General features: G+C 44.7%; 1 protein-coding gene across 1 annotated transcript; it reads left to right on the top strand.

Annotated features, from left to right (window-relative positions):
- The first annotated feature begins 138 nt into the window (after window positions 1-138).
- OGFOD1 (2-oxoglutarate and iron dependent oxygenase domain containing 1) lies at window positions 139-23891 on the top strand. The gene is made up of 13 exons (XM_058674754.1): window positions 139-346; window positions 1689-1834; window positions 6626-6672; window positions 10489-10589; window positions 14889-15005; window positions 15541-15632; window positions 15885-16013; window positions 16275-16388; window positions 18662-18741; window positions 19383-19696; window positions 22106-22228; window positions 22744-22802; window positions 23591-23891. Exons 1-13 carry the CDS (start codon window positions 193-195, stop codon window positions 23750-23752), a joined length of 1638 nt encoding a protein of 545 aa, XP_058530737.1. The 5' UTR covers window positions 139-192; the 3' UTR covers window positions 23753-23891.
- The last annotated feature ends 3724 nt before the right edge of the window (window positions 23892-27615 follow it).

Raw genomic sequence — 27615 nt, 5'->3', positions numbered from 1 at the left:
CAATGGCTGATGAGATTGCCTCAATATAGCGCTCCTCCATTGGTAAATTAATTATAGGCTCCGCCTCCCTTAGCTTGAGCGTTTTCCATTGGATAGCGCTAGCGAGCACACGACTCAAGGTATTCTGGGAATTGTAGTCGCTGTGGTGGGAGAAGTAGGTGCATGGTCAGCGTGGCCTGAGATTGTGCAGAGATGAATGGGAAACGGCCCGCAGAGCCCGGGCCGGGCCGCGGAGGGAAAAGGGGCAAGAAGGAAGTTATTGCGGAGTTTTCTGACGCTGTCACGGAGGAAACCTTGAAGAAGCAGGTGGCTGAAGCGTGGACAAGCAGGACGCCGTTCAGCCATGGTAATCGGGGGCTCTGATGGCTGCTCCGGCGCGCGGGGGTCTGGAGCGGAGTTCTGGGCAACCGGGCCGCACGCGGAAAGGGGAGGACGGCGGCCACCTGCGACCCTCCTACCTCGCTGCTGGTCCCTTCCATCCCGCGTTCAGTGTGGCTCTAGAAACCTAAGAAGAGAAGGGGGTGTAGGCCGGGGAGCTTTGGGAGTAGAGGGTCCACGAGTTGGTAGCTGAATTCGGGAGGCAGCAATTAGAGGGAATTGGCCTCTTCTCCCTTGCATGTGCGTCGCAGGGCAGTGGATTTAACTTTCTGACACTTCAGAGACCGTCGTGTTTAACGTCGGAAAGATGCCGAATTGGATTCATAAGCTGACGTGTGTGGGTCCCTCCCCGCCAGGGTGATGCTCCCTGGTCCCAGGATGCCCTGGTCAGAGCACTTGTTAGGAGCAGAGGGAGCAGGTGCCTGAGCTTAACTCAGTTTGACGTGGTTGGCCACCTGACCTGAGAAAGTACATGTGGGTATGCTGGAAGATTAGAATCTCGGCGTCAGATGTCACCTTCTAGCATGTCCTATGGTTCCTTTGAAAGTTTGGGTGGTTTTTATTTCCTTTGTGCAATACTTGGGAATGGAGTCCTCCTGCGTGTGCTGGATCAAGATAGCTGTACACTGAGACGAAAGCGCGTCTCAGTTTCCTCCTCTGGAGGATGGGCATAGTGATAACCACCACTCAGAGTGGCTGAAAGGATTAAATGAAAGAATGCTTGTACAGCCCTTACTGTATGTGCTAGGTGGTAGTGGTGAATATGGGGCCGTTCGTACTCCTGGCCAACAGAGGCACTGGGTGAAATGTTGGGATAGAAATAAAAAAAAAAAAAAAAAAAACAGAGGGCCTTATGCCTTAACTGACTGGGGGCTGGGGAGGAGGGGGACTGAAAAAAAGGAAAGTGCTCCTGTGTAGGGACTGACTGGAGGAAGGATAAAGTAGGGTAGGAGAGAAGTCGCCAACCGGTGTTGCTACTCTTACTGTTGGGGCAAGTGAATGAGACATCTAAAACATGTTCAGTTCAGTACATAGCCACTGAAACAGTGCAAGAGCAGACTGCTTAGTTGCTGGCATCGCCCGTACTTATTTTAAGGACTGGTATTTTAGTCGTGCATTCTATTCTTTTAAAAATGGCAGAGTGGATTAAGAAAAGCAGAGCATATAATTCTTCCCCTGTATCTTAGAAATTTTCAGTTTTATGTTCCTCAAATTCATGGCCATTGTCTTTCATTCTCTCTCTACTGTGTCACTTGGAGTCAAAAACACAAAGAGGAGCAAAGCCATGGGTGATGTTTTCCTTCCAACAGAGGCTGTTGTCATGGATATGGAGCCCTTTCTGCACTGTGTGATCCCGAACTTCATCCGAAACCAGGACTTCCTGGACAGCCTGCAGAAGGAACTTTTGAATTTGGACTTCCATGAGAAATATAATGATTTATATAAATTTCAGCAGGTATTTCTTTTCACTTAGCTCTTCCACCTCAGAAAACTCACTATCTTTTATCCTCAGATACCTTTAAGACTTTAAAGTTCTAGCTTTTGCCTTAGAAGGTCATCATGTTGACATTTTGAAGACATTCCCTCATATCACATAAATGTACTGAATATAAACTATGTGTTACATGCGGTGATGAATATATGGGAGATTTTGACAGTTCTTTTCCTATAGGACTTTAAAATAATAAGGTTGATCGTGGTAATTGCAGAAATAGCCAAGACCTACATGAAGTTAATTATTAAGTACTTCATAAGCAAAGGGATAAGGTGTGCTTTGATGAGCAGTTTGCTGCACAGAGGCATACATTGAATGATAACCATTTTAGCAATTTTTTAAAAAATATTTATTTTTATTAGAAAGGCAGATATAGATAGAAGGAGATATAGAGATAACGATCTTCCTTCCACTGGTTGGCTCCCCAAGTGGCCACAACAGAACTGATCCGAAGCCTCTTCCGGGTCACCCATGCGGGTGCAGAGTCCCAAGGCTTTGGGCTGTACTTGACTGCTGTCCTAAGCCACCGTCAGGGTGCTGGATGGTAAGAGGGACTGCTGGGACATGAACCGGCATCCTGGCATGTGCACGGTTAGGACTTTAACCACTAGGCTACCATGCCGGGCCGTAAGCAAATTTTTTCAAGGTTTATTATTTATTCTAAAAGTAAAACATCAGAGGAAGAGGAAGATCTTCCACCTGCTGCTTTACTTTGCAAATGTTCCCTACTGCCAGGTCTCCCGCACAGGTAGCAGAACCTGAGGACTTGGTCCTTCCTTCACTGTTTTCCCCAAGCCATGTGGGGGGGAGGGGGCGGCGGGTAGAGAGGTGTGACACTCTTCCATGAATAATTTTTACCATGTTCAGTTTTGAACAGGGCATCTTCACCCTAACACCATGGGTATAAAACTGCTTTATTGGGCCCGGCGGCTGAGAATTCTCCATTAATGTGAAAAAAATATATATATATATGTATATATATATAAAATTTGTTTCTGAGCTCTGAAAGTCAAAGTTATGGAGAGAAGGAGAGATCTTCTATACACTAGTTCACTCCCCAAATGGCCATCACAACTAAGGGTGGGTCGGGCTGAAGCTACATAGGTGGCAGGCCCAGGAACTTGAAACATCTGCTGCTTTCATAGTGGGTTAGCAGGGAGCTGGATCAGCGGTGGAGCAGCAGGATCTCGGGGTTTAGAGCCACCAGCAGGCCCCGAGGTCACCACAAGAACCACCGGAGACAAGCTGGTGAGGAATGTCCGCGTTATTAGAGCACAGGTTACAGGTTTTAAAGGGTAAGGAAGGGGAGGGCAGGAGGGAGCCTTCCGACAGACCCCACACCCACCAAAGACACTGCAGTTGGCTGTGTGACACATCTCCCTAGATCTTCCTGTCATGTCAGAGGTCATGTTCAGGTGTACTTCCCTTGACCTTCTAGCTATGTTGGAGGTCACATTCCACATGCAGGCCTGAAGGCTGTGCCTCAGGTCATAGGGAAGGTTAGGCTGAAGCCACGCCCTCCAGGCAGCAGGGCAGGAAACTGAGTGATCACCCACAGCAGGACTCAAATCAGCGCCTTACAGGATGCTGGAGCTGCTGGCAGAAACTTCAGTTACAGTGCTGCAGCCCCCATCCCTGTGACCCTTCACCTGTACTATTCTGTTGAAACTGCTCGTCAGGCTCACCCACAGCCTCCGCATGACTAAATAGATTCATCACTTCTCAACTCTTACTAGGCAGCAGCAGCATTTAACATTAACTTTCTCATGAAGATAGGTTTTCACCATTTTCAGCATACCATTCTTTTGGTTTTCCCATGCTAGAACACCACTTGAAGTCCTGGTTGCTCCAACTCAGCTTCTTTTTAATGTGCCTGGGAAGGCAGGAGAGGATGACCCAGGGAACTGGTACCCAGTACCCTTGTGGGAGACCAGGATGACGACCTTGGCTTCAATCTGGTCCAGACCTAGCCATTGGGAACACTTGGAGAGTGAACCAGCAGATGGAAGATCTATCTTTCTCTTTTTCTGCCTTTCAAATGCATAAGTAAATCCTAAAAAAAAAAATAGTGGAAGATGTTCACACACTGAAGAATGGATTTGTAAAATGTGGTATGCCCATACAATGAAATACTACTGAGCCATTAAAAAAAGAATGGAATTCAGCTGTTGTAGTGTGGATGAAGTGTGACAGCATGCTGATTTAAAGAATGTAGGCACAGGGGTGCTGTTGTGGCATGGAGGTAAAGCCAGTATCCCATAGGGGGCACTGTGTTCCCACTGTTCCACTGATGATCCAGCTCCCTGCTTATGGCTTGGGAAAATTGGTGGAGGACTGCTCAAGTGTTTGAGCCCCTGCTACCTAGCTAGAAGACCAGATGAGGCTTCTGGCTTTTGCCCAGCCCTTCTCTCATTGTGGCCATCTGGCGGTTGAGCTTGTAGATTTAAGATGTCTCTCTGTCTCTGTAATTCTCTGTCTTTTTAAAGAGAGAAAGAGTCCAGCTCCAGCTGAGTTCAGGGCTCGTGAAGGATGCATAGAATAGGCGTAGAGAAAATAAACGGACCACTGCAGTTCCAGGATCATAATGGACAGTGTGAGAGAGCTGTCCCCTTTGTTTATACAGAAGGAGTCACAAGCTCTGGAATTTGCATGGTCAAGTGGGTTTATCCAAGAATAGTTTTGCCGTTTGTTTCACCTAAAAACTCAATAGAAGTTCCTACTACAATTCTTATTCTACAACTCAATCTTGTATCATAAAGAAAAGAAGAACCTAAAGATCAAGGAAAGAATGAAACCCTAAACATAGATCCCTTCATTAACAAAAGGTCCATGGGCACAGCCAAGATGGCATGAATAATAAAACGCCCTTTTGCAAGACATTATTGACATTAAGCTCCAAGCTCATTAACTTCCAAGCAAACATTGATAGTAAAAGCCAACAGTAGCAAACAATGCCTGAATGGGTTAGAATTCTTCCTCAGGGTGGTCCAGTGTCCTTGTAAAGGAAGGTGGAGCTGCATTCAGGTGGCTGTAGAGACATCCTCTGCGTCCTGCCATGCAAGGGGAACAATACTCTTCACACTGAATCCGACGATTCACTCCCCAAGTGGCTGCAATGTCTGGAGCTGAGCCTAGCCAAAGGCAGAAGCCCAGCGCCTCTTCCGGATCTCCCACACGGGTGCAGGATCCCCAGATTTTGTGCGGTCCTGGACTGCATTCCAGGCCACAAGCAGGGAGCTGGATGGGAAGTGGGGCTGCCGGGAGTAGAACCAGAACCCATATGGGATCCCAGGCGTTCAAAGCAAGGACTTTAGCTGCTAGGCTACTAACCAGGCCCATGTGTCTGTAATTCCAACTTTCAAATTGAAAGAGCTTTAAAAAAAAAAAGCTAGACACGAAAGTTTATATGTTGTATGATTCACCAGACTATTCCAGAGTAAGCAAAGAAATCTTCGAGACAAGAAGTAGATGAGTGCTGCCAAGAGTTGGGGGATACAGGATTTCTTTTGAGATGAGAAAAGGTTCTTGAATGGAGAGTGTTGGTGGTTGCCCAACATTATCTGTACTAAAATCCACTGGATTATACACTTTCAGATGGTTAAAATAGTACATTTTCTATAATGTATATTTTATTTCAATTAAAACATGGCGATGGAATCATGTTTCACCTTTAAATTCTAATAAATCTTAAAAACCAATGTACTGAAGAACCTAGGTGTTTTCTGCCTTTTGTAATTCCTGCCCTAATGGCTTGGCTGGGGGGCTGTGTGAACTCCAGGCCTGATAGTCTACGTGACACCGGGCAGGACACCTGGCAGGTCACTTAGGCAGACCACTCCTCAGGAAGGAGGTACCTGGTGTTTGATAGGATCCACCGCCCTGCAGCTCAGTGATTTGTACTTTTTGAAAGTTGCTTGCTTCAAACCCACCAATAGAAACCTGCTAAATTATGACTGTATAATTAATAGCCTGAAATGTGTAAGAACAGCTGGGTTGTTCAACCAGGGCTCAGGCTTGCTCTCTCTCCTCTTTGGTCCTCCCTTCTGATCCTGCTGCAGCCTCAGCTGCGGCTGCCCCTCCCCCGCCCAGCCCTGCTGGGCTCGGGAGGGTGGCTGAGAGACCCAGGCTAACCTGAACAAACCACCTTTATGCCTTAGCATCAACTTCAGACTTAATGATTTTCTGGGGATTTCAAAATCTGGCACAACAGTACTTCAAAGTACTGGGTGCCGGGTTACCAGAGGCCTCATTTTCTGGATTAGGGTTAGGGTTAGGCTGACAGCCCCGGCTCTCTGCTACTTAGTCCCCTGTGGTGTCTTGACTAGGCCAGGCAAGTGCTATCCTTAGGGCCTGAATGCTCTTCTGCCTGGCTCGTTGATACCTTGGCACACTGCCCAACCTCCTTGGGGCCTTTGCTGCGCCTCTCTGAAGCCCACAGGATTGCAAATCCTGCTGTCCCAGTGGCTTTTTACAATATGCTAATCACCTTCTGTATGCTGTTAAATTTTTTTTTTCAGTTGATTGCCTATTTTTTTAAGTAAACCTAAGTATATCTTGGATGAATATGGCACAGAGAAGCTGAGTAATTTGGCCGAGTCACAGAGCTTCCATATGGAGGAGGCCTGGCTCAAGCTTAGGCGGGTTAGTTTGGGGACATCTAGACTGTCACACAATGCTGTGTAGCCACAACATTCACTGAGTACTCTTTCGTTTCTCTACAAAAGATTTTTTTTTCTTTTTTTCATGGTGAAGTCTGATGATTTGAAGAAGAGAAAAGAGCCTCATATCTCTGCTTTAAGGTAACGATGTCATACTTACTGAGTGCCTAACATCTGCTAGACAGAGCGGGAACTGCCTTAGCTGTTGTACCTGTAAGCTGTGAATGCTGTTATCCCATTTTGTAGAGGAGGAAGCAGACTCAGAGAAAGCTGTTTCTTTCACTTAGCTAACATTGAGGGAGCCGAGATTCAAACCCAAGTCTGCCTCCTAAGCCAAAGTTCTCAATGGTAAAATATTCAGCTTGGTTAGTAATCAAATAAACACAGATTTACACTCAAGATTCCATTCTTACGTATTAGATTGACCAATATTTGAAACAACTCCATGTTGACAGAAGTGCAGATATCTTAAAGGTAGTAAAGAAGGTTCATGGAAAATTGGAATTAAAAGATAAATTTAGGAGTTGGCATTGTGGCATAGCTGGTAAAGCCACCATCTGCAATACTGATTGATGCCCCAATTGAGTCCTGATTCCTGTCCTGACTGTTCCCCTTCCCATCCAACCTCCTGCTATTGGCTTAGGAAAAGCAGTGGAAGATGGCTTGAGTGTTTTAGTCTCTGCCACCTATCTAGAAAAACAGATGGCCTTGGCCTGGACCATGCCAGGCCATTGCAGCCATCTGGGGAGTGCACCACATGGAAGATCTCCTGTCCTGCTCTCTCTCCATAAATCTGACCTTCAAATAAATAAACAAATCTTTTTTGTTGTTGTTGTTAAGATAAATAAATGTGGATATAAGGTTTTTAATCTATGTATAGTTTTTTTCAACTTTTGAAGACCCCCATATCTGCTGTGGTCTTAGATGGTTTTAAGAGACATCAAAATCTTTAAAAGTGTACATGTTTTTGTGTAGAATTTTGAGAAAATAATCAAGGATGTGCTTAAAGATTCAATATACAATTGTTACAATGTTGTATGTAATGATGAAGGATTACATATAGGATATTTCTTATCCAAATGCTTGGGCATTTCGATTATATCTTTATACTAGAATTATTTTTTTTTTAAGATTTATTTTTATTGGAAAGGCAGATACACAGACAGGAGGAGAGACAGAGAGGAAGCTCTTCCATCCGTTGATTCACTCCCCAAGTGGCCACAACAGCCAGAGCTGAGCCAATCTGAAGCCAGGACTCAGAACCTCTTCCGGGTCTCCCACGCGGGTGCGGAGTCCCAATGCATTGGGCCATCCTCGACTGCTTTCCCAGGACACAAGCAGGGAGATGGATGAGAAGCAGAGCCGCCGGGATTAGAACTGACACCCATATGGGCTCCTGGTGCATTCAAGGCGAGGACTTTAGCCACTAGGCTATTGTGCCAGGCCCTGTACTAGAATTATTACAGAACATACTCATAATTAGTGGAAAGAATTGCTGTAGAACCTTGAAATATGGTTTCCCTAGCCCAGTGCACAGTAAGTCAATTCCTGACATGGGCTAGTAGAAGCATTACCGTCATGGTCAGAGCAAGCTAGTGCACAATTCCCAGGCTCTGAAGGAGGGAGCAGCAAAGCTTCTGACAGATGAAGTTAGGGTCGCAGGTACCTGGTTTGGGCTGCAGCACTCAGCATCCCTCCTTTGATTGGTCAGCTATATCCTGTTCTGTGGGGAGTTAATGGTGACAGTAGGCTCCAGTCAGGTGGTAATTACTTCTTGCTCAGGACCTGGGGTTGCTAAAAATGACACCCCTCTAGACAAGCCCAAAGCTCCTGGTGTTATCCGTAAGGGAGACAAGTGAGCTCATGCATGCTGTCCAGGGGGCTCCTGCAGGGCCAGCTGCACACCTATTACCAGGGAGTGAGTGGTAGGAAGAGGTTCAATTCCAATCGTAAAAGCGGGGCAAGGAAACAGTAAGGGGGGAGGCTAAGACCCGCCAGTGTCTAGCCTCTGCACCAAAGGCACTTTATATGAGCTTGAATTTTAGGATGGTTCAAAAGATGTGAAGTTTTTTTATGTGCATAATTTGAAGTAGCATAGTTGAGAATGTTTTTAATTCATAGTTAACGATTTTGAAGTTGATTGGCTAAGCGTCTTGCAAATTATATTACAGATTGCTACATGGAGAGCCAATTAAACTGTTAAATGGAATTGTTCACTATCTTTATTGCTCTCCTATTAACATCAGAATGTCTGGGAAAGATCTAACTATTGTGCAGTTAGTTTAGTGCTCACAATTATTGCAGTATAAAGTTAATTGAAGTCTACAACAGTACTGCCCTCGTGTTCAGTAAGTGCTTGTGATACTGTGATTTGTGATAATAAGTATATTTGGTCTTAGTCTCTGTTCCTAACGCTGCTTTTCCTAAATGCTGAAATAGATGGAAGTGAATAAAAAAACTCTCGTTATCCATAAGTAACATCACACCTGTACTTAGGTTCATGAAATGACGTGAAAAGACCCAAGGCATAAGGAGGATTCTGATTACTGTACTAGCAGTGTTAGGTGGTTAGAACTTCCAGTCTCAACCACTGAAGCCTCCGGGAGGAAAGAGGGGCTGATGATTGGTTAATAGTTCAATCCATGATGTCTGTATATCAAAGGCTCCATTACAACATCTAAGCACCTGTAGGTTCTGAAAGGTAGTATGAATACAGCTGTCATCGAAGTTCCATGACCCCCAACCCAATGCCTTGCCAAAAGTTCATTTTCTATGTGACTATCCCCTGAATTATATCCTTATCTAATAAACTGGTAATCTACTGAGTACATTATCTAACAAATGAGCAGGTGTTATGGGAACCTCTGATTTGCAGCCAGCCACATGTCTAAAGTGGGAGGAGCAGTCCTATAGGACTAAGCCCCTAACCTGTGCAAACCCTGGTAGGCGGTGTGAAAAGTGAATGAAATTGTGGAACACCCAGTTAGTGCCTATCGAGTAAGAGCAACAAACTCTGCAAACATTAACAGAAGATTTATTCAGGGAAAAAGTACTAGTGACCCAGGCCTACACAACACAAGTCCAATAACTGAATGACTTTTTGAAAGTGTTCAGAAGTGATTGATTAAATTCTAGTCAGAATTTCTGTTCAGTGATAGCAAACATTCATTTGTCCTTGCACCGTGAACATATATTGGCTGAATCCAGAAAGACAGGCTCTAGGTCAGGGGAACAGGTTTCTTATAGACAGGAGATGATTATTTTTAGAGCATGATGACTAAACACATTAAGAAGCAGGGCATGCTGGAAAGAAGACTGATTAATTTAAAAGGAGCATTTCTGGGAAAAGATAAGGAGCTTGCAGGTGAAGGGTAAAGAATTGCGCAAGGTTGCTCCAGATGGCCGGGCTGAGGCAGAGCCAGTGTGCACATCACCTGAGGATTAACAGCTCTGCCCTGACGCTCCTCAGAGCTCTGTGGGTGTTGCTCTTGAATGCTTCTCAGGCTTATACGGGAACAGTTTGTCCTTAGGTCAAAGAATCCAGTGGGTGGGAGGAAACATACGCAATATTGAAAATGAACTGGGTGAAGAAAAGCAGTTGAATTTTCCATCCTGTTGCTGAAGAGCGTGTCTGAACATCAGTAATTTGGAGTGGAACACTGATGTGGTAGACCGTTAGAACAAAGGGCAAACTGCTGACACCAGAGGGCACATGTGGAGTTTAAGGGCAGGAAAGCACTGAGAAAATGAAGCGCTCAGCAGGACTGAGCTAGAGTAGGAGATGTGCACATGTGTCCCTCTGGGAACATTAGTCTTCAACCATGCAAGTTTAAACTGAGAACATCTGTCAAGATGTCCTGAATGAATGTAAGAGTAAATCAATCTCCTGAATTAACTGTAAGCTGCAAGAACGAATAGCTGTGGCATCGTGCCAAAATCTTTTATTTCCGTTTCTAGGAAGCTCATGTTTGAAGATTTCCGAGCCTGGCTTTCAGATGTCTCTCAGATTGACCTGGAACCAACCATTGACATGTCCTGTGCTAAATATGAATTCACCGGTAAGGAAGACGAGGCTTAGGTATCTTGGGCTTAAAGGCCTCATGGCAACACTGGTGGAGAAATGACACCAGTGTGCCAAATACCAGGCTGCGTGGCCCTATGGGACATCAGGATCTTCCTGATAAGGACCCAAGTTCCACTAAACATACCTGGCAGGGTGGAAGGTTCTGTTTGGGGGTGTGGTGAGAACTGTTGACAGGTTGCTCATAATACAACTGCATACCAGCATTGGATATAATAGCAAGAAATTCAGAAGTGATAAGAGAAATTGTAGTCTTAGGCTTGCTAAGGAAGAAGCATGTTCCTTAAACACTATTTTTCCATTTCTTTTTTTGTTCTGAAAGTACTAAGTGAAGAGATTCTTAAGGAGGAAAAAACCAATGTAAGAGAAGCTGTCAGTGTGAGCCCTAGAGGTCGCCTTCACCTCCCTGCCCTTCTTTCTCCTCAGAGATGTCCTCTGTCACCAATGTGGGTGCCTTTTTGCAGTTCTCTTGCAGAGTGCATAAATATCATTTTGAAAACAAGTGAAAGTATTTTTTTATTTTGTGAAACATTTTAAAAGATTTACTTATTTTGTTTGAAAGGCAGATTTACAGAGAGAGATTTTCCATCTGCTGTTTTACTCTCCAAAATGGCTGCAATGTCCAGAGCTGGGCTGTGCTGTGCTGGTCTGAAACCAGGAGCATCTTCTATGTCTTCCATATGGCTGCAGGGGCCCAAGGACTTAGTCATCTTCCACTGCTTTCCCAAGTGACCAATAAGAAGCTGTATGGGAAGTGGAGTAGCCAAGACATGAACCTGCATTCACATGGGATGCTAGCACTGCAGATGGAGGATTAATTTGTTATGCTACCATGCTGGCCCCTGTGAAATAAAATTTTGATTTGGGTTTCCTGTCATAGACCAATCTTGGGGAAGTGTAAACTGGTGTGGATTTTTTTTTTAAGCTTTATTTATTTTTATTGGAAATGCAGATTTACAGGAAGAGAGGCAGATCTTCCTCAGGTGGAAGATCCTCCATCTGCTGGCTCACTCCCCAAGTAGCCACAATGGCCAGAGCTAAGCTGATCTGAAGCCAGGAGCTAGAAGCTTCTTCTGGGTCTCCCACACAAGTGCAGGGTCCCAAGGCTTTGGGCCATCCTCAGCTGCTTTCCCAGGCCACAGGCAAGGGAGCTGGAAAGAAAGTGGAGCAGCCAGGACATGAACTGGTTCCCATATGGGATCCTGGTGCATACAAGGCAAGGACTTTAGTCACTCAGCTACCACACTGGACCTGGTACTGATTCTTATAAAGTATAACTTTGTGATACATATGAAAAAGTTATAGCATATGCGTTTATCCATCTAGATTTTTTTTTTCTTTTCAATTTGAAGCAATTTCAGGCTTACAGGAAATTATCAAGAGAGTCTAAATAATCTATTTCCTATTTTTACCTGAAATTAACTTGTCATGCTTTTTGATGATCCCCAAATACTTGAGTAATTCCTGTAACAAGGAAACTCTGTTAACATGATGGCAATGAACCATCAAAATCAGAAAATCGCATCTACGGGCTGCATTCAAATATCACCATTAGTCCTTTATAACAGCAAAAGGATCTGGTATATTTATTTATTATTACTTGTTAGCCACCTCTGTTTATAGCAGTTCCTCAGTCTTTCCCAACCTTTCATGATCTTGCTACTTCTGAAGGATTTATAAATAACATGTAAAATTTTTCTTCAGTTTGAGTTTGTCCAGTGACTGCTCTTTGTTAGATCAGACAGTGCAATTCTTTTCAGGAATAATTACAGAATGAATGCAGTGTTTTCTTTCTGGTTTAAAGATTTACTTGATTTAATTGAGAGGCAGAGAGAAGAGAACGATCTTCCCCTTGCTGCTTCACTCCCCCCAGTGACCGCACTGGACCAGGAGGAAACTAGGAACCCTGACCTCCATCCCGGTCTCCTGGGTGTGTGGCAGGAGCCCAGCTCCTTGAGCCATCTGCTGATTGCCCAGGCACTCTAGCAGGTCACTGGATCCAAGGTGGAGCAGCCAGGGCTGGAAGTGGTGTTCATATAGGACACTCCGCATGCTGTGTTCTTCGCTGCCTCTCGGGTGCTGTGAGGATTCTCTGTGTCTACTTAGTGATATGAACTGTGGTCACTTGATCAAGCAGAGAAGTCATCAGTTTTTTTCGCTGTTTCTTTCCCCCCATCATTTAATATGTATGTTTTAGAGTTATTTTATGTAAATATGCGTTTCCCACCAAATTTTGATTCATTTGTTTTAATATCCAGTAACATTTCTTGCTAAATGATTACTACGAAAATTATCAAATGAGATTTTATAGCCATTCTAATGTAAAGAAAATCTTCCTTTTCCCCATTACACATTCATTCATTTATTTATATTTACATTAATTTGGGGGTTACTATTTATGAAATTGGCTATTATCAGCTGTTACCATTGTACTTAATCTTAGCCAAAAGACTGAGATGTGATAGTTATTGCCATTACACTGACATTCATATTGTTACCAATTTGATCAAGGAAAACCCCCTCAAACTGAGTTCTGTGTGTTTTGCGATATCCCCATCGTTCTCATTTCTAGTTTGTTTTGTTTTGTTTTGTTTTGCAAAACAAGATTTCCAACATTTATATTTGTATTTTCCATGTCCAGTTCCTCAGATGACCTGGACTGGGCCATTATTCCAAAGAATCCTGATCATTTGTTTGTGGAAAATAAATGATGACTTAAAAATAGTGATACATATCAGAGTTCTGGTTCAAATCCCAGCTACTTTTCGTCCAGTCCAGCTCCCTGCTTTGGGAAAGCAGGGAATGGGGGCTCAAATATTCATCATGCAATTTGTGGCTTTAGTTTGGCCTAACCTTGACTCTTACAGTGAAGTGAAGCAGCGGGTGGAAGATACTGTGTGTGTGTTTCTCTCTCAGTTTGCCTTTTGGATAAGTAATAATTCTTTTTTTTTTTTTAAGGTTTATTTATTTTCATTGAAAAGTTAGATATACAGAGAGGAGGAGAGACAGAGAGGAAGATCTTCTGTCCGCTAATTTGCTCTCCAAGTGACCACAACAGCCGGAGCTGAGCCAGGACACAAACTGGCACCCGTATGGGATCCCGGTGTTTACAAGGCAAGGACTTTAGCCGCTAGGTTACTGCGCCTTGCCCAAATAATAATTCTAATAAAAAGAACTTTTTTCATGAATTGTGGCCTGAACTCTAGATACCTTTGCTATTAGAGGCTTACTGCTTCTGTAGCTTTTGAGTGAAAAGAAATAGCAGACATTTGTATGCATTTACATAAACATGTGGGTGCACACATACATTTAATACTTGCATATATTTTTGTGTCTGTATATGTATATAGATTCAGAAAACCAGCTTCATATTGATTCCTCCAGTGCCAGTTGACCACCACAGAGTTCATTAAATTTTCTCCTTTACTGTAATTGTAATTCTCTTCCTCAACAGTACAAAGACCTGACTACCATTATCATATATATATAATTTTATTTATTGGAAAGGTATTCTTTAGGATAGCCAAGAAAAAGAACCAGCAAACAAATAGGAGATGGAGGTGAATTCATAATCCAAGCAATAGAATAGTGGTACAGCCATTTAAAGTGATGTCAAGGGAGGAAGCACTTAGCTTAGCAGGTCAGGGGCCTGCATTCCCCCTTAGAGTGCCTGCCTATGATTCCTGACTTCCACTTCCTGCCAGCGTAGGGAGGACTTACGTGGTGGGGTTCTTCCTGCCACCCATGTGGAAGCCCTAGGTTGTGCTTCTGACTCCAGTCCTAGCCCAGTCCTATCTGTCGAGGGCACTTGGTGAATTCGTTTGTATTGGAAAGTCAGATATACAGAGAGGAAGATCTTCCATCCATTGATTCACTCCTCAAGCAACTGCAACGACCAAAACTGAGCCAATCTGAAGCCAGGAGCCTGGAGCTCTTCTGGGTCTCCCACATGGGTGCAGGATCCAAGGCTTTGGGCCATCCTTGACTGCTGTCGCAGGCCACAAGCAGGGAGCTGGATAGGAAGCGGGGCCGCTGGGATTAGAACCAGCACCCATATGGGATCCTAGTGTGTGCTAGGCGAGGACTTTAGCCACTAGGCTATAACGCTGAGCACAGAATTTTCTTTATTTAATTTTTTTTTTGTGCAAAAATTTTGTGTACCGTGTGGACCTAACACTTTACCATGGCTGTCAGATGAACTAATAATGAATGCAGAGGCCAGTGGCAGCAGCTTGTTTCCTGTGCAGGGATCTAAGGAGGGATTTAACCGTTGCAGATGCCCTGCTGTGCCATGACGACGAGTTGGAGGGACGCCGGATCGCCTTCATTCTGTACCTCGTTCCTTCCTGGGACAGGAGTTTTGGGGGCACCCTGGATCTGTACGACACTGATGGTAAGACAGTCATGCTCATCACCGCTGGTGACCCTTTCTGAATTAAAATAAGTTGCTTCATCAACACCATTCTCATAGACAATATCTGTACTCCTCTGAAGAAATGGCAGCCATTTGTACTTAGTTGCTGCCTTAGTTCCAATTAATGCCAGTTTGACAACCACCTCATCGAGTTGTACTTAAAATAATCATTATTCCAAGAATGAGAATCAGTTGGAGGTGGGTTTCTGCTTTGGAGCGCTGGCCAAGGAAAGGTGGAGCGCATACAGACCTGCCAGGACCCCGTCAGAGCTGTGTTTACTGACCGACTCCGGCAGTTATCAGGACACTGAACACTCCCCGCAGCCCCCATCAGTAATAGACGGGTGGTCTAGAACAGATGCCACCTCTCGGAACTAGCATGTGGGCAAGAAAAGCAGATGGAAGAGGGTGGTTTCGTAGGATACGTGTTGGCACCCTCAGAAACTGCAGACTGATCACGAGGGAAGTGAGCGGCCTGAAGGTGATGATAACGGCTGTTTTCTTCCTGGTGCAGAACACTTTCAGCCGAAGCAGATTGTCAAGTCTCTTATCCCTTCATGGAACAAATTGATTTTCTTTGAAGTGTCTCCGGTGTCCTTTCATCAGGTAAAGATCATAAGCTACAAACATATGGAGTGCCAAAGATCATGCTTTACGGTCACCCGTGGTCAAAATCTGATCGATCCTCTCCTGTAGGACTTCTTTCACACCTAGCATGAAGGATCCTGAAAAGAGTGTGCATTGATTGGTCGGCTCCCTCTCTGTTCTTTGCGTTGATTGGTCAGCTCCCTCCCCACTCTGTGTTGATTGGTTGGCTCCCTCCCCACTCTGTTGATGTGCCACTGGTCTTACCCGCAGGTGTCTGAAGTCCTCTCTGAGGAGAAGTCCCGTCTGTCTATAAGCGGCTGGTTTCACGGTGCTTCGCTAACCAGGCCCCCCATCTACTTCGAACCCCTCATTCCTCGGAACCCTCACATCCCAAAAGATGTAAGCATAAATTATTTAGTCTTTGTCCTAGGAGCTATAACTTATTTTAAAAGCTAGTAATTCCTAGTAGTGAAACGACTTCGAACTTGCCCTCCCCTACTTTCCTTCGAGAGATGTTACAGTGTCTCTGTCAGGCAGTTTTACAGTACTTTATAGGAAGAGAGTGAAGATTTCCATGTATCTTGCTAGTTTGAAATGATGTAAGAACAAAGGCCATAGGAATTGTTAATTCATCTTTTAAATCTCCTGATTCTTTGCAAGCATGAGATTTTGTATGATTGGATCAATCCTACTTATCTGGACATGGAGTACCAAGTTCAAATTCAAGAGGAATTTGAAGAAAGTTCTGAAATTCTCCTGAAGGAATTTCTTAAGGTAGGCCACCTTTCCTATTCTGAACATTTTGTTTGGCAGGCCTACATCCTGACTGCATGAAAGGCATCACCAGGAGTTTTTGGTTTTCATTTTGAAATAGAAATGATGATATCTAACTTTTGTTTTCAGTTATTTTGGTAATGAGTAAAAGAGGTAAGTCTCTCGGATATTCCATTAGTCTTCAGAGGCTTAATAATGCATACACACACACACACACACACACACACACATACACGCACACATACACACATACACAGAGGCTTCCATCCTAAGAGGCTTATTAAGAACATTTTTATTAATTTGTCTTCATTTTATTTGAAAAGCACAAAGGTAAAGATCTTCCATCTGGTAGTCCGTTCTGCAAATACCTTTAACAGCCAGGTCTGAGCCGGGCCAAAGGCAGGAGCCCAGAACTCCATCCCCGTGTGCTACAGTGATGGCAGGGACCCACACTCCAGCCAACATCTGCTGCCTCCTGGGGTGTGGATTAGCAGGAGGCAGACGGGAAGTGGGGCAGCCATGCACTCCACTATGCCATGTTGGCATGCAAAGCAGCTTGTTATCCATTACACCGAATACCCACCCCTTACTTCTCTTTTAATGTTGATTTACAAGGCAGAGTGATAGAGATCTTCTGTCTACCAACCCAATTCCCAACTGCCTACAGCAGCTATATCGATAGGCCAGGCTGTAGCCAAAAGTTCTCAACTTCATCTGGGTCTACTGCTTGGGAAGCAGGGCTCCGAGCAGAGGAGCCAGTCTGCTGCCTCACCCGTGCACTGGCAGGAAGCTGGACCCAAAGAATCGTAACTCAAAGCAACACTCCCAGGGTAGTGCCACTCAGCCACCACTCTTGCCCCATCACTGCTTTTAATAATGGACCGTTAATGAATATTGAAAGATGTATTTTTATGAAAAAGGCAGAGTTACAAAGAGAAGGAGAAAGAGAAAGATCTTCCACCTGCTAGTTCGCTCCACTGATAGCCACAGTGGCTGGAGCTGAGCTCATCTGAAGCCAAGAACAACTTCTGGTTCTCTCACGTGAATGTAGAGGTCCAACTACATGAGTCATCCTCCGCTGCTTTCCTAGGCCATAAGCAGAAGGTAAATCAGAAGTGGAGCAGCTGGGACTCCGGCCGTCACCCATATGGGATGCCGGCACCACAGGCAGAGGTTTAGCTTACTATGCCACAGCGCTGGCTTCAGAAAGCCTATATTTATGTCTTATGCCTGTGGCCTTCCAAACTGAGCCAGTCACTAAATCTGTCCTCCATTACGCCTTGCCTTACTTGTGGAGTTGTTCTGTGGGCTGAATGAAGCAACACATGCTGAGAATGCAACCAGCGAGTCATAGCCTTAAGAGCTATTCCTCCATGAAAAAAAGGATGGGGAAATCTACATTTTATCTCACTGTCTTGGAATTTTTGCAGCTGATATTAGCATATTATAGAATATAGGAAGTATTGTGGTGAGTTGGTTTAATCCTCATTGAGATTCAATTATACTGTGGGCAAGATTTGCAGCTGATGGGATGCCTTAGGAAACTGCATTGAACAAATAAAACCTCTTAAGAAAAATTTTTCAGCACGTTTACCAGCTTCTTGTATTTGACGTTTTAAGTTTAGAATGCTTATTAAAGGAAGGGAGTATTTTAATGTATTCATTTGAGAAGCAGAAAGTGGGAGAGAAAAAGATGCTCACAATAGCCAGAATCAAAAACACAGTCCAGGTCTCCCACCCGGGCGGCAGGAGCAATACTGCTTGAGCCGTCACCACTGTCTCCAGGGTCTGTATGAGCAGGAAGCCAGAGTCAAGATGTAGAACCAAAACTCAAAACCAGAAAGTCGGTGGTACTGCTGGGCTAGATATCCACTTCTCAGAATCTGTATTATTGGGGCTGGTGCTATGGTGCTATTATGTAAGTTAAGCCTCTGCTTGCAGTACCAGTATTCCATATGGGACTCCTATTGAGCTCCACCTCCACTTCCAATCCAACTCCCTGCTAAAGTGCCTGGGAAAGCAGCAGAGGATGACCCAAGTGGTTGGGCCCCTGCACCCATGTAGGGGACCTAGAGGAAGCTCCTGCCTTCAGATTGGCTCAGTTTTGGCTATTGTGGCCAGTGGGGGAGTGAACTGCAATTCTATATTTCAACCAAAAATTAAATAAATCTTTTTGTTTAAATGACTTGAATTATTATATAAGCTGTTACATCTGCCAGGCAAGTATGGAACATTAGGATTACTGATTGCCTCTTTATTTGCCCATTTTCCAGCCTGAGAAATTTGCAAAGGTCTGTGAGGCCTTGGAGAAAGCAGATGTGGAATGGAACACCCGCAGTCCTCCTAACAAAAGGTAGAATCTGTCATCCCAGACATTGGATTCAGCATTCAGCACCTGCCATTCTGTCTCCAAGACTCGTCTCCAATATTACGACACTTGCGCCGAGGAAGTTTGGTTCCCAGGGACACCAGTAGCAGGCCCTAACAAAGTCTTCCTCTGTAACAACGGAACACTTCTGTGAGATATGCCAAGATCTCAGGGGAAAAAATGCAAAACTAATGATCAGCAAATTTATTTTGTTTAAAGATTTATTTATTTACTTAAGATTTATTTATTTATCTGAGAGGCAGAATTACAGAGAAAGAGGGAAAGATAGAGAGATATCTTCCATGTACTGGTTCACTCCCTAAGTGACTACAACCTCCAGACTGGACCAGACTGAAGCCGGATGCCTAGAACGTCATCCAGATCTCATGACGTCAGAGGCCCAAGCTCTCAGGCTGTCTTCCACTTCTTTCCAAGCACATTAAGAGGGAGCTGAATGGGAAGTACAACAGCCAGTACTTGAACGAGTGCTGATACAGGATGCCAGCATCACAGGTGGCAGGTCAACACACAGTGCCACAGTGCCAGGCCCCAGTGATGAGCCTTTCTTCCCTGCATACTTTTACAGTTGCGGCTTTGATGAGCAGGTGGCCATTGCTGTCTTTCAGGTTTTACGAGAAGGCTGAGGAAAGCACACTGCCTGACATCCTGAAGGAGTGCATGGAGTTATTTCGCTCCGAGGCAATGTTCTTGCTGCTCTCCAACTTCACAGGCCTGAAGCTTCACTTCCTGGCCCCCTCAGAGGACAGTGAGACTGAGGACAAAAAAGAGGGAGAAGCAGCCTCAACTGCAGAGAACACGGAAGAGGGGGCCGGCCAGAGCTCCTCTGAGCCCGGGCTTCCTGAGGCGGCCATCAGCAGCAGCAGCCAGCAGAGCGACGGAGAAGTGGAGTCACAGTCTGAGGAGAAAGAAGCAAAGAAAGGTATGCTGTTGTTGATGCCTCCTCGACCATTCAGCACTCAGCTGCTCATTCATTTGACAAAAATGTCGTTAGTGTCTACTGGGCTGAGCTGGGAAACAAGTCAGACAAGAAGAGCAGTACAAGGAGTCCAGTGTCTGCACAAGCAATGCCAAGTGCTGTGCAGAACGCTGAAGCAGGGTTATGTGAGGAAGGGCTGTATAATCTGGAATAGCCCCTTCCAGGAGCTGTCGTTACAGCAGAGATCTGAGTGACAAGGAAGAACAGCTAATACACCTTGTTAGGCTAAGAGTAGTACAAATGAGAGAGAAAACTGTGGCTAGCCCTGGCTAAAATTAGTCTAACACATAAGACCATAAAGGAGAAAAAAGATGAACAGCTTATTTCTGCTAAGTACTAGTAACAGCCTATGAAAATTGCCTAGATTTGAAGAACAGAAGAAATGAGTATTAAGTAAAGACAGTGATTATCTCAGTTTTTACTGAAGTTTTACTCAGTTTTTACTGGAAGCGAGAAAATTCAGGACATTAAGGGGACAAACTTTTGTGAAAATGTTGGTACCATTAACTGAGCAGCTACAAATGCAGCTTAGCTATCTCAGCACTCGCTGTGAAATCCGGAACCCTGTTATTCTGTTCCTGGCTTCAGTTTTGCCAGCCTCCACTTATGCTCAAGGATCTCCAGAAAAACCCTGTGCAGGAGGAGACCAAAGACAAGGGCTGGGTTCCTGTGGGAGCAAAGGCACTGGTGTCAGATGCTGATCAGAAGCAACGTAACTCATTCATGGAGACATTTAGGAAAACCCAAGGGTTAGCATTTAGGCAACAGTGAGTTAAACTGCTACCTGTGATGCTGGCATCCCATATATGTGCCAGTTCAATCCCAGCTGCTCCACCTCTTATCCAGCGCCCTGCGAATGCACCTGGAAAGCAGCAGAGGATGGCCCAAGTCTGTGGGCCTCTGCATGCATGTGGAGACCTAGAAGAAGCTCTTGGCTTCAGCCTGGCTCAGCCTTGGTCACTGTAGCCACTTGGGGATTGCACTAATGAAGGGAAGAGCTGTCTTTCTCTGTCACTCTGCCTTTCAAATACAAAATATTAATTAAAAAATCCAACTCTTACTCTATGCCATTCCATACACAAATCACTTGTAGAGCTTTAAGGATCTATTTTACAGTGAAGAGCTTTGAAAGTCTACAGTGCATTTAACGACTGCAAGGTATTTCATAAACAGCCTTCATCAGGCCTCTCTGTGTAAAGTGGTTTTCTTATTGTCAGCAGTTCCCTAGACTAGTTCCTTAAAAGTACAAGTGCTACATCCAATACCACTCAGAATTTTAAGGCAATTGTTAAATTGCTTTCCCACAAAAAATGGTAGTTTTTAGATATGGTTTTGGTACATGATGCTCTTTCTGGCAGCCTATTCACTGTGTTTTCTTAGTTTTCTTGTTCTGTATGTGAAAGTGGCATTTGCTTCATCTGGTTAATGTACACGGTTGTGCATTTCCCCCTCTGTATTGGTTCTTTGGTTTTCTTTCATGAATTGTTGGTCTGACCTCTGCATATTTTCTTTGGGATTTTTCTCCTTTTCTTTCCTCATTGTTAAAAATGTGGTGTTTATAGATACATACCTGTCCTTTGATGGCAGTGGTTTGCTGTGGATCTTATTGAGCCTGATTTTTTTTTTTTAAGATTTTTTTTTTTATTATTATTATTACAAAGTCAGATATACAGAGAGGAAAGACAGAGAGGAAGATCTTCCATCCGATGATTCACTCCCCAAGTGACTGCAACAGCTAGTGCTGCACCAATCCGAAGCCGGGAACCTGGAAACTCTTCTGGGTCTTCCACACGGGTGCAGGGTCCCAACGCCTTGAGCCATCCTTGACTGATTTCCCAGGCCACAAGCAGGGAGCTGGATGGGAAGTGTGGCTGCCAGGATTAGAACCGGCGCCCATATGGGATCCCAGGGCGTTCAAGGCGAGGACTTTAGCCGTTAGGCCACGCCAAAGGCCCTGAACCTGATTTTAGTTATCAGATCTGTCTTTGTCATAGAGGCAGTGACATGCAAACAATTTTCTTCTTTACGCTGATTAGATTTTTTTAAAAACTCAGTTTTTTTTTTTTTTTTTTTTTAAGATTTATTTTATTTTTATTACAAAGTCAGATATACTGAGAGGAGGAGAGATAGAGAGGAAGTAGAGCTGCCAGGATTAGAACCAGCAGCCATATGGGATCAAGGCGAGGACCTTAGCCACTAGGCCACTCTGCCAAGCCCAAAATTCAGTTTTATTAATATTTTTTGGCAACTGAAACTATACTGTTGGAAATTTATTATGTAAAATTAGAGAAGTGAAAACTACTCTCTTAATAGAAATTGTCAGACCAATACGTCTTTTCTGATCTTTCTTAGACTCAGGTGTTCCCACATGTCAAGGGGAGCTGAGGCATTGGAAGACTGGTCACTACACTTTAATCCATGACAACAGCAAGACCGAATTCGCCCTGGACTTACTTTTTTACTGTGGTTGTGAAGGTGAGAGGGGGAAAGGAAAGCAGAGGGACAGTCTGTTGAGCGCCCCTCCAGCTGACCCAATGCAAAAGTAATGTGCATTGGCTGGGGTCTTGGCTCACAAGGATCTCAAACCTGGAAGCGAAGAGGTCATGAGTTTGTCTTCCAGCTCTGAGAACTTATCTCTAAGAAATGGAGGAATGGATCCTACCAGTTCCCCTCCTATTCCTCTCAGAACTCCAGCTTTTGTGTATCTGCCCTTTCGGGGTACATTTAATTCTCTCCCATAACTTTCCCATTCAAAGTCAATTGAGTATGCATGCGTTCTAGGGTAGCTGTCTTAGGAAATAAGGCATTTAGGAAGAAGGAAATCCATAAGCTTCATGATAAATGTAAGCTCACAGATGAGATTGATGAGTGCTGAGCTCCCAGATGGCTCACTTGTAAGCAGCATGGGATCCATGGTTTAAGCAGTGGTGTTAAATCCGCACAGCATCTGAATGCTGACCATTTCTGTGCGCTGTTTGTTTCCCTGTAAGGCTGGGATCCAGAATTTGGTGGCTTTACTTCCTACATTGCCAAAGGTGAAGATGAAGAGGTAAGTTAGTTTTTGCTTATTGTTGTTTAACATTTATTTATTTATTTGGAAGGCAAGGTCACAGAAAGAGGGAAGAGAGAGGTTTTCTACCTGATGGTTCTCGCCCTAAATGGCTGCAACAGCTGGGAATGGGACAGGCCCAAGCAAGGAGCCAGGAACTTCTGGGTCTCCAAAAAGGGTACAGGAGCCTAACCACCTGGACCATCCTCCACTGCATTCCCAGGCAAATTGGCAGCAGGCTGAGTCAGAAGTGAAGTGGTTAGGACATGAACCAGTGCTCAAGGGAGATGCTGGAGCTGCAGGCAACGGATCAAGTAGCTAAGGCACAGCAGCTGGCCCAGTTGGTTACTTTTGGTAGCAAATTCTCGTTATCAATTCTTTCATCCTCCAGAAATCCAGATTTTGTGACCTCTGCCAGTGTCTTCAGCTGATCAATTCATGTTGGTCAGTTGACAGTGGTTCCAGATTATACCAGAAAACATGGATAAATCAGTAAGCATTTTTTTTGATCTTACTGAGAAATGCTTAATTAGGGACCATGTGGTATATCCCACAAATCTTTCCGTATATTAAAACATAAGTGCATTAAAGAAAATCCTTCTGAGGACTTGCTGGAATGGGGTCACTGGAAAATGTCTTGACAGCAGAACAAAGGCGCTTCTAGTGAGGGATTCCCCAGACAACCCCGTCCCCGGCTTCAGTTCTTGACCTGGAAGCTATCTGTTCTCTGGTGATGAGTTGAAATGAATTCTTGTGTTCTCATACATCATGTTGCTTGCCTGTTTCAGCTGCTAACAGTGAATCCAGAAAACAATTCTTTGGCACTGGTCTACAGAGATAGAGAGACTCTGAAATTTGTCAAGCATATTAACCACCGAAGCCTAGAACAAAAGAAAACCTTCCCAAACAGAACAGGTTTCTGGGACTTTGCATTCGTCTATTATGAATGACAGGACTAGACAAAGCCAACACATACTGAGAAGTCTGGAAGAGCCAGGCCTGGAGCAACAGCGGCGTGGTGATCTGTCCAGCAGCATTCTGCACACTGCTTATCCTTCCGTGGGATTCATGTCAATCATCCTCAATCAGGACCTGGTATCTCTTGATTTTAAAAAAAAAGAAAAAAAAGTTTTGTTTTTCTTTTAATCTTGTGTTCTTTATTTTCTGGTATCGACTTCCCAGGTGTTTGGATTTTTTTTTTTTTTAACTGCGAAGCTGTGTGTGTTGAGATACACACAAAATTAAGCGCATGGCTCGGTGGTATTGTACATTCACTGTTGCCCAGCTGTCACTGTCATCCATATTTGGAACTTGTCCATCTTCCCAACTGAAACTCCCTACGCTCTTCTACCCCTCCTTGTAATCAGTGCACTATTTCTGTTAACTTGACTTCATATTCTTCATAATTAGAATCATAGAGTCTGCATCTTTTTGTGAATGGCTTGTTTCACTTGGTGTAAGGTCTTCAAGGTTTGTCTCTATGGCCCATAGTTCGTTGTGTTTTTTTTTTTTTCTTCATCAGTGACTACAGATTCTATTCATAATTCTGGTAGCATTAACATAGAAACGTAGATCCTGTTTATGCTGGGTCTTAGGGTTCAGAAACGGTTGGAGTCATTCCACATTCCCCCACTGCCTGTGGCTGTGTTCTGCCATGACCCTCACAGACTTGGATGACTGGTGGTATTGTTCCCTTGGATAGATCTGGCCTAATTCCACATGGCCTCAAGAAGCGTCCAGTTGGTAAAGAAGATAGGCTCTGTCATTTCCAAGTGCCCACTGAGTGCATGCTGAAGTTGTGGTTTTTGTATCATTAATTCTTGCCTCAGGAGGGGCTTTCACTCTCCTAAATACTGTAGGTTCAACTATATTAGTAGTTGCCCTTTTTAACCACCCCCCCCAAAAATCAAAGGAGAAAAAGGCCACATCCCAGTGCCAAGAGGCAGTCCATTTTGCTGTACTTTTTCTCTGAACTCTTAAGTTATATCCTGAATGTGGGGCTGGGCGGAGGAATATTCTTATTCCATCCTTACACTGTCTCCTTGTTTCTCTTTTTACATTTTTTTTAATTTATTTTTATTGGAAAGTCAGATATACAGAGCGGAGAAGAGACAGAGAAGAAGTTCTTCGATGATTCACTCCCCAAGTGGCCACAACAGCTGGTGCTGAGCAGATCCGAAGCCAGGAGTTTCTTCCAGGTCTCCCAAGCAGGTGCAGGGTCCCAAGGCTTTGGGCCATCCTTGACTGCTTCCCCAGGCCACAAGCAGGGACCTGGATGGGAAGTGGGGCCTCTGAGACATGAATCAGCGCCCATACGGGATCCCAGGTTTGCAAGGCAAGGACCTTAGCTGCTAGGCTACTATGTTGGACCCCTATTTTTACATTTTTTGAGCTACTGCAGTATCCTTTAGTGTGAGTTCACTAATGAATTAGAAAAACATGTGGCCTTTCAATCTTTTGACCACTCTTCTCTTTCATCTCGGAAAACTTCATACCAGTTTTTTCCCCCTGAGGTTTACATTTACATAAACAGTTCCTTTCCATCTTTTAAATTGATAATCTCAATGACAACTAAAAACCACTTACAGTGTCACTGCCTGCTTGCTTCCGTGTTCACACTCCAAGTCTGGGGCTTCCAGGAGCCTGGAAAGGTTTATAATACAGTGTGGGAGGCTCAGCTGTTCTTGGTGGCTAGGACACCGATTAGCTCCTCACACTTACTCTTGGATGTGTCTCTACCCTTCTTGAACTTGAGAGCTGGTCTGTTCTTGGAGACGCTGTGCAGCTCCATGCTCGGCACTCTTAAAGGCCAAAGCTGCACACCTCCCAGATCTTGCCCCAAATGGACTCGGTATGGTTGGTGAGGCACCTGTTGCAGCAACTGAAGCCTGGAGCTTCTTCTGGACCCCAGCACAGGGGTCCAAGCCTTGGGTTATCTGCTACTCCTTTCCCAGACACATTAGCAAGGAACTGGATTGGGAAAGGAGCAGCTGGGACCCAAAACAAGTTTCTATATGGGGTGCTGGTGCTGCAGGTGGCCACTTAGCATACTATACCACAGTGCCAACCCTAAATCTCCAGTTCTTACAACTTCCTTTGGTATGAAAAGTTTTTCACCCCCAAAGAGAATTAGCTTTATATCTTTTTCAAGTTATATCAACAACACACAGGATTATGAAGACACAACATGATTGCTGGGAGGAAGAAAAACATGTAAAAGGAAAAAGTGACAGTCAACCAAAGTCCTACCATCTGTGACAAGCACTGAAGCTTTGTCACACTGTCATTTAGCAGAACTGAACCAACTTTTTCAGAACTGCCATGTCCCAGTTAATGCTGCCACACATCCTTTGGCAAGATTCTGGGAGGCCAGAATGAAGCAGCAGTCATGTAGTTCCCACGTGGCCACTCACCTCCGTGGCCTGCAGGTGCTCCTCTCACTAGCTCGTCCTTCAGCTGCCCTGATGGAAGGGCTCAGTGTCTGCCGCAGGCCCACAGCACCAGGGTTAGAGATGAGCCCCAAAACAGGTTCCAGCACGTCCTCAGGCTCCAGCATGGCGTCCTTCCTTCCTGCCTCCTTATGGGCTTCACGCTGTGCCATGGGACCTGTCACTTCCTGAAGCCGCCTAAGGTGAAATCCCTGTTAATGTGAACTATACTGGAAATTAGGGCGCTGACTTGTGAGGAAAGTGTTTATGGAAAAACCATCCCTCAGTTAAGTATGTGGAAAATGAAGCCTACACAGTAGACTTGCTTTGAACCCATAGCTCAAGGACTGCCTGTGTGGGTGGATGTTTGGCCCCATGGTAAGATGGCCACATGGCACACCCACAGCCCATGGTACAGTGCTCTGTTCCAGCCCCAGCTTCCTGCACTCATGGGAAGCAGCAGGTGATGGCTCAGATACTGTGAGTTCCTTCCACACGGGTGGGAGACCCAGATTAAGTTGCTGGTTACCACAGCTATTATGAGCATTTGGAAATGAATCAGCAGATAGAAAAGCTCAATCTCACTTGATTTAAAAAAAAAAAAAAAAGCTCCACTGCAGGTGATTTCCTTCTCGGACAACACTGTAGACATGAAGGCTTGGGTTGCGTCCCCTAGACCTGGATTTCTCTGGCAAGTAGCTTCTGACTAGTGGTTTTTCAGCTGCATTACATACTTACCACTGCTAAAACCGAGAGGGGAACTACAAACCCCAGTAGCAGGGTCTGTGCTAGAGAACAACTAGCGATGTGACGCCATGGGGTGCCTCTCCAGCCTTCATGGAATGCAACATCCCTGCAACAGCAGAGCCCTCCTTAGAGAAAGAGGGCAGTCCGTCAACTGAGTGCTGTAGATGCTCTAAGTGGCCTCATTTTTAGGAAAAGCAGAGCTCTGCACCATACACATCAAAGATGGCTCAGGAACTAGAGCACTGCGCGTGGGCAGCGGCCAGATGAGAAAGGTGTAGGTTGTGTGACACCAGGCAGCAATGGTGTCTCTGTACTGCAGTTTCAAACAGAAATCACAAACTGAGTTCTGTGATCACAGCACTCCACGGCCTAATTCTAAGATGTAACAATGCTGAGAATCACTTTTGCAAAGCTTTCCTAGGGTTGCATAATGGTTTTCATGTTCCTAGTTCTTTGCTTTCTGAAGCTCCAGCCAGGCGGACAGGACGGAGAATTCCATGGAGATCAGCAGATGCTTTCCAACCTCTAGGCACTGGGACAGCACTGCGGGGGAGGATGCTGAAGAAGACACAGGCCCCGTTCCTGCTGAACAGATCACAGCTTATAAAAACACAGGCTGTAACGAGGGTTAAGGAATG

The sequence above is a fragment of the Ochotona princeps genome, chromosome 16 (assembly GCF_030435755.1).
Source record: "Ochotona princeps isolate mOchPri1 chromosome 16, mOchPri1.hap1, whole genome shotgun sequence".
Lineage (NCBI taxonomy): Eukaryota > Metazoa > Chordata > Mammalia > Lagomorpha > Ochotonidae > Ochotona > Ochotona princeps.
The sequence above is the reverse complement of the archived record's forward strand: the minus strand, read 5'-3'. Positions and strand labels throughout refer to the sequence as shown.

What these genes read in the sequence shown, in the direction of transcription:
- OGFOD1 (XM_058674754.1), top strand. Translation starts at nt 193, where the DNA reads ATGAATGGGAAACGGCCCGCAGAGCCCGGGCCGGGCCGCGGAGGGAAA. An exon ending in CCTCATATCTCTGCTTTAAG is followed by an intron (nt 6,673 to 10,488) that starts GTAACGATGTCA and finishes TTCCGTTTCTAG; the next exon opens with GAAGCTCATGTTTGAAGATT. An exon ending in GGAGAAAGAAGCAAAGAAAG is followed by an intron (nt 19,697 to 22,105) that starts GTATGCTGTTGT and finishes GATCTTTCTTAG; the next exon opens with ACTCAGGTGTTCCCACATGT.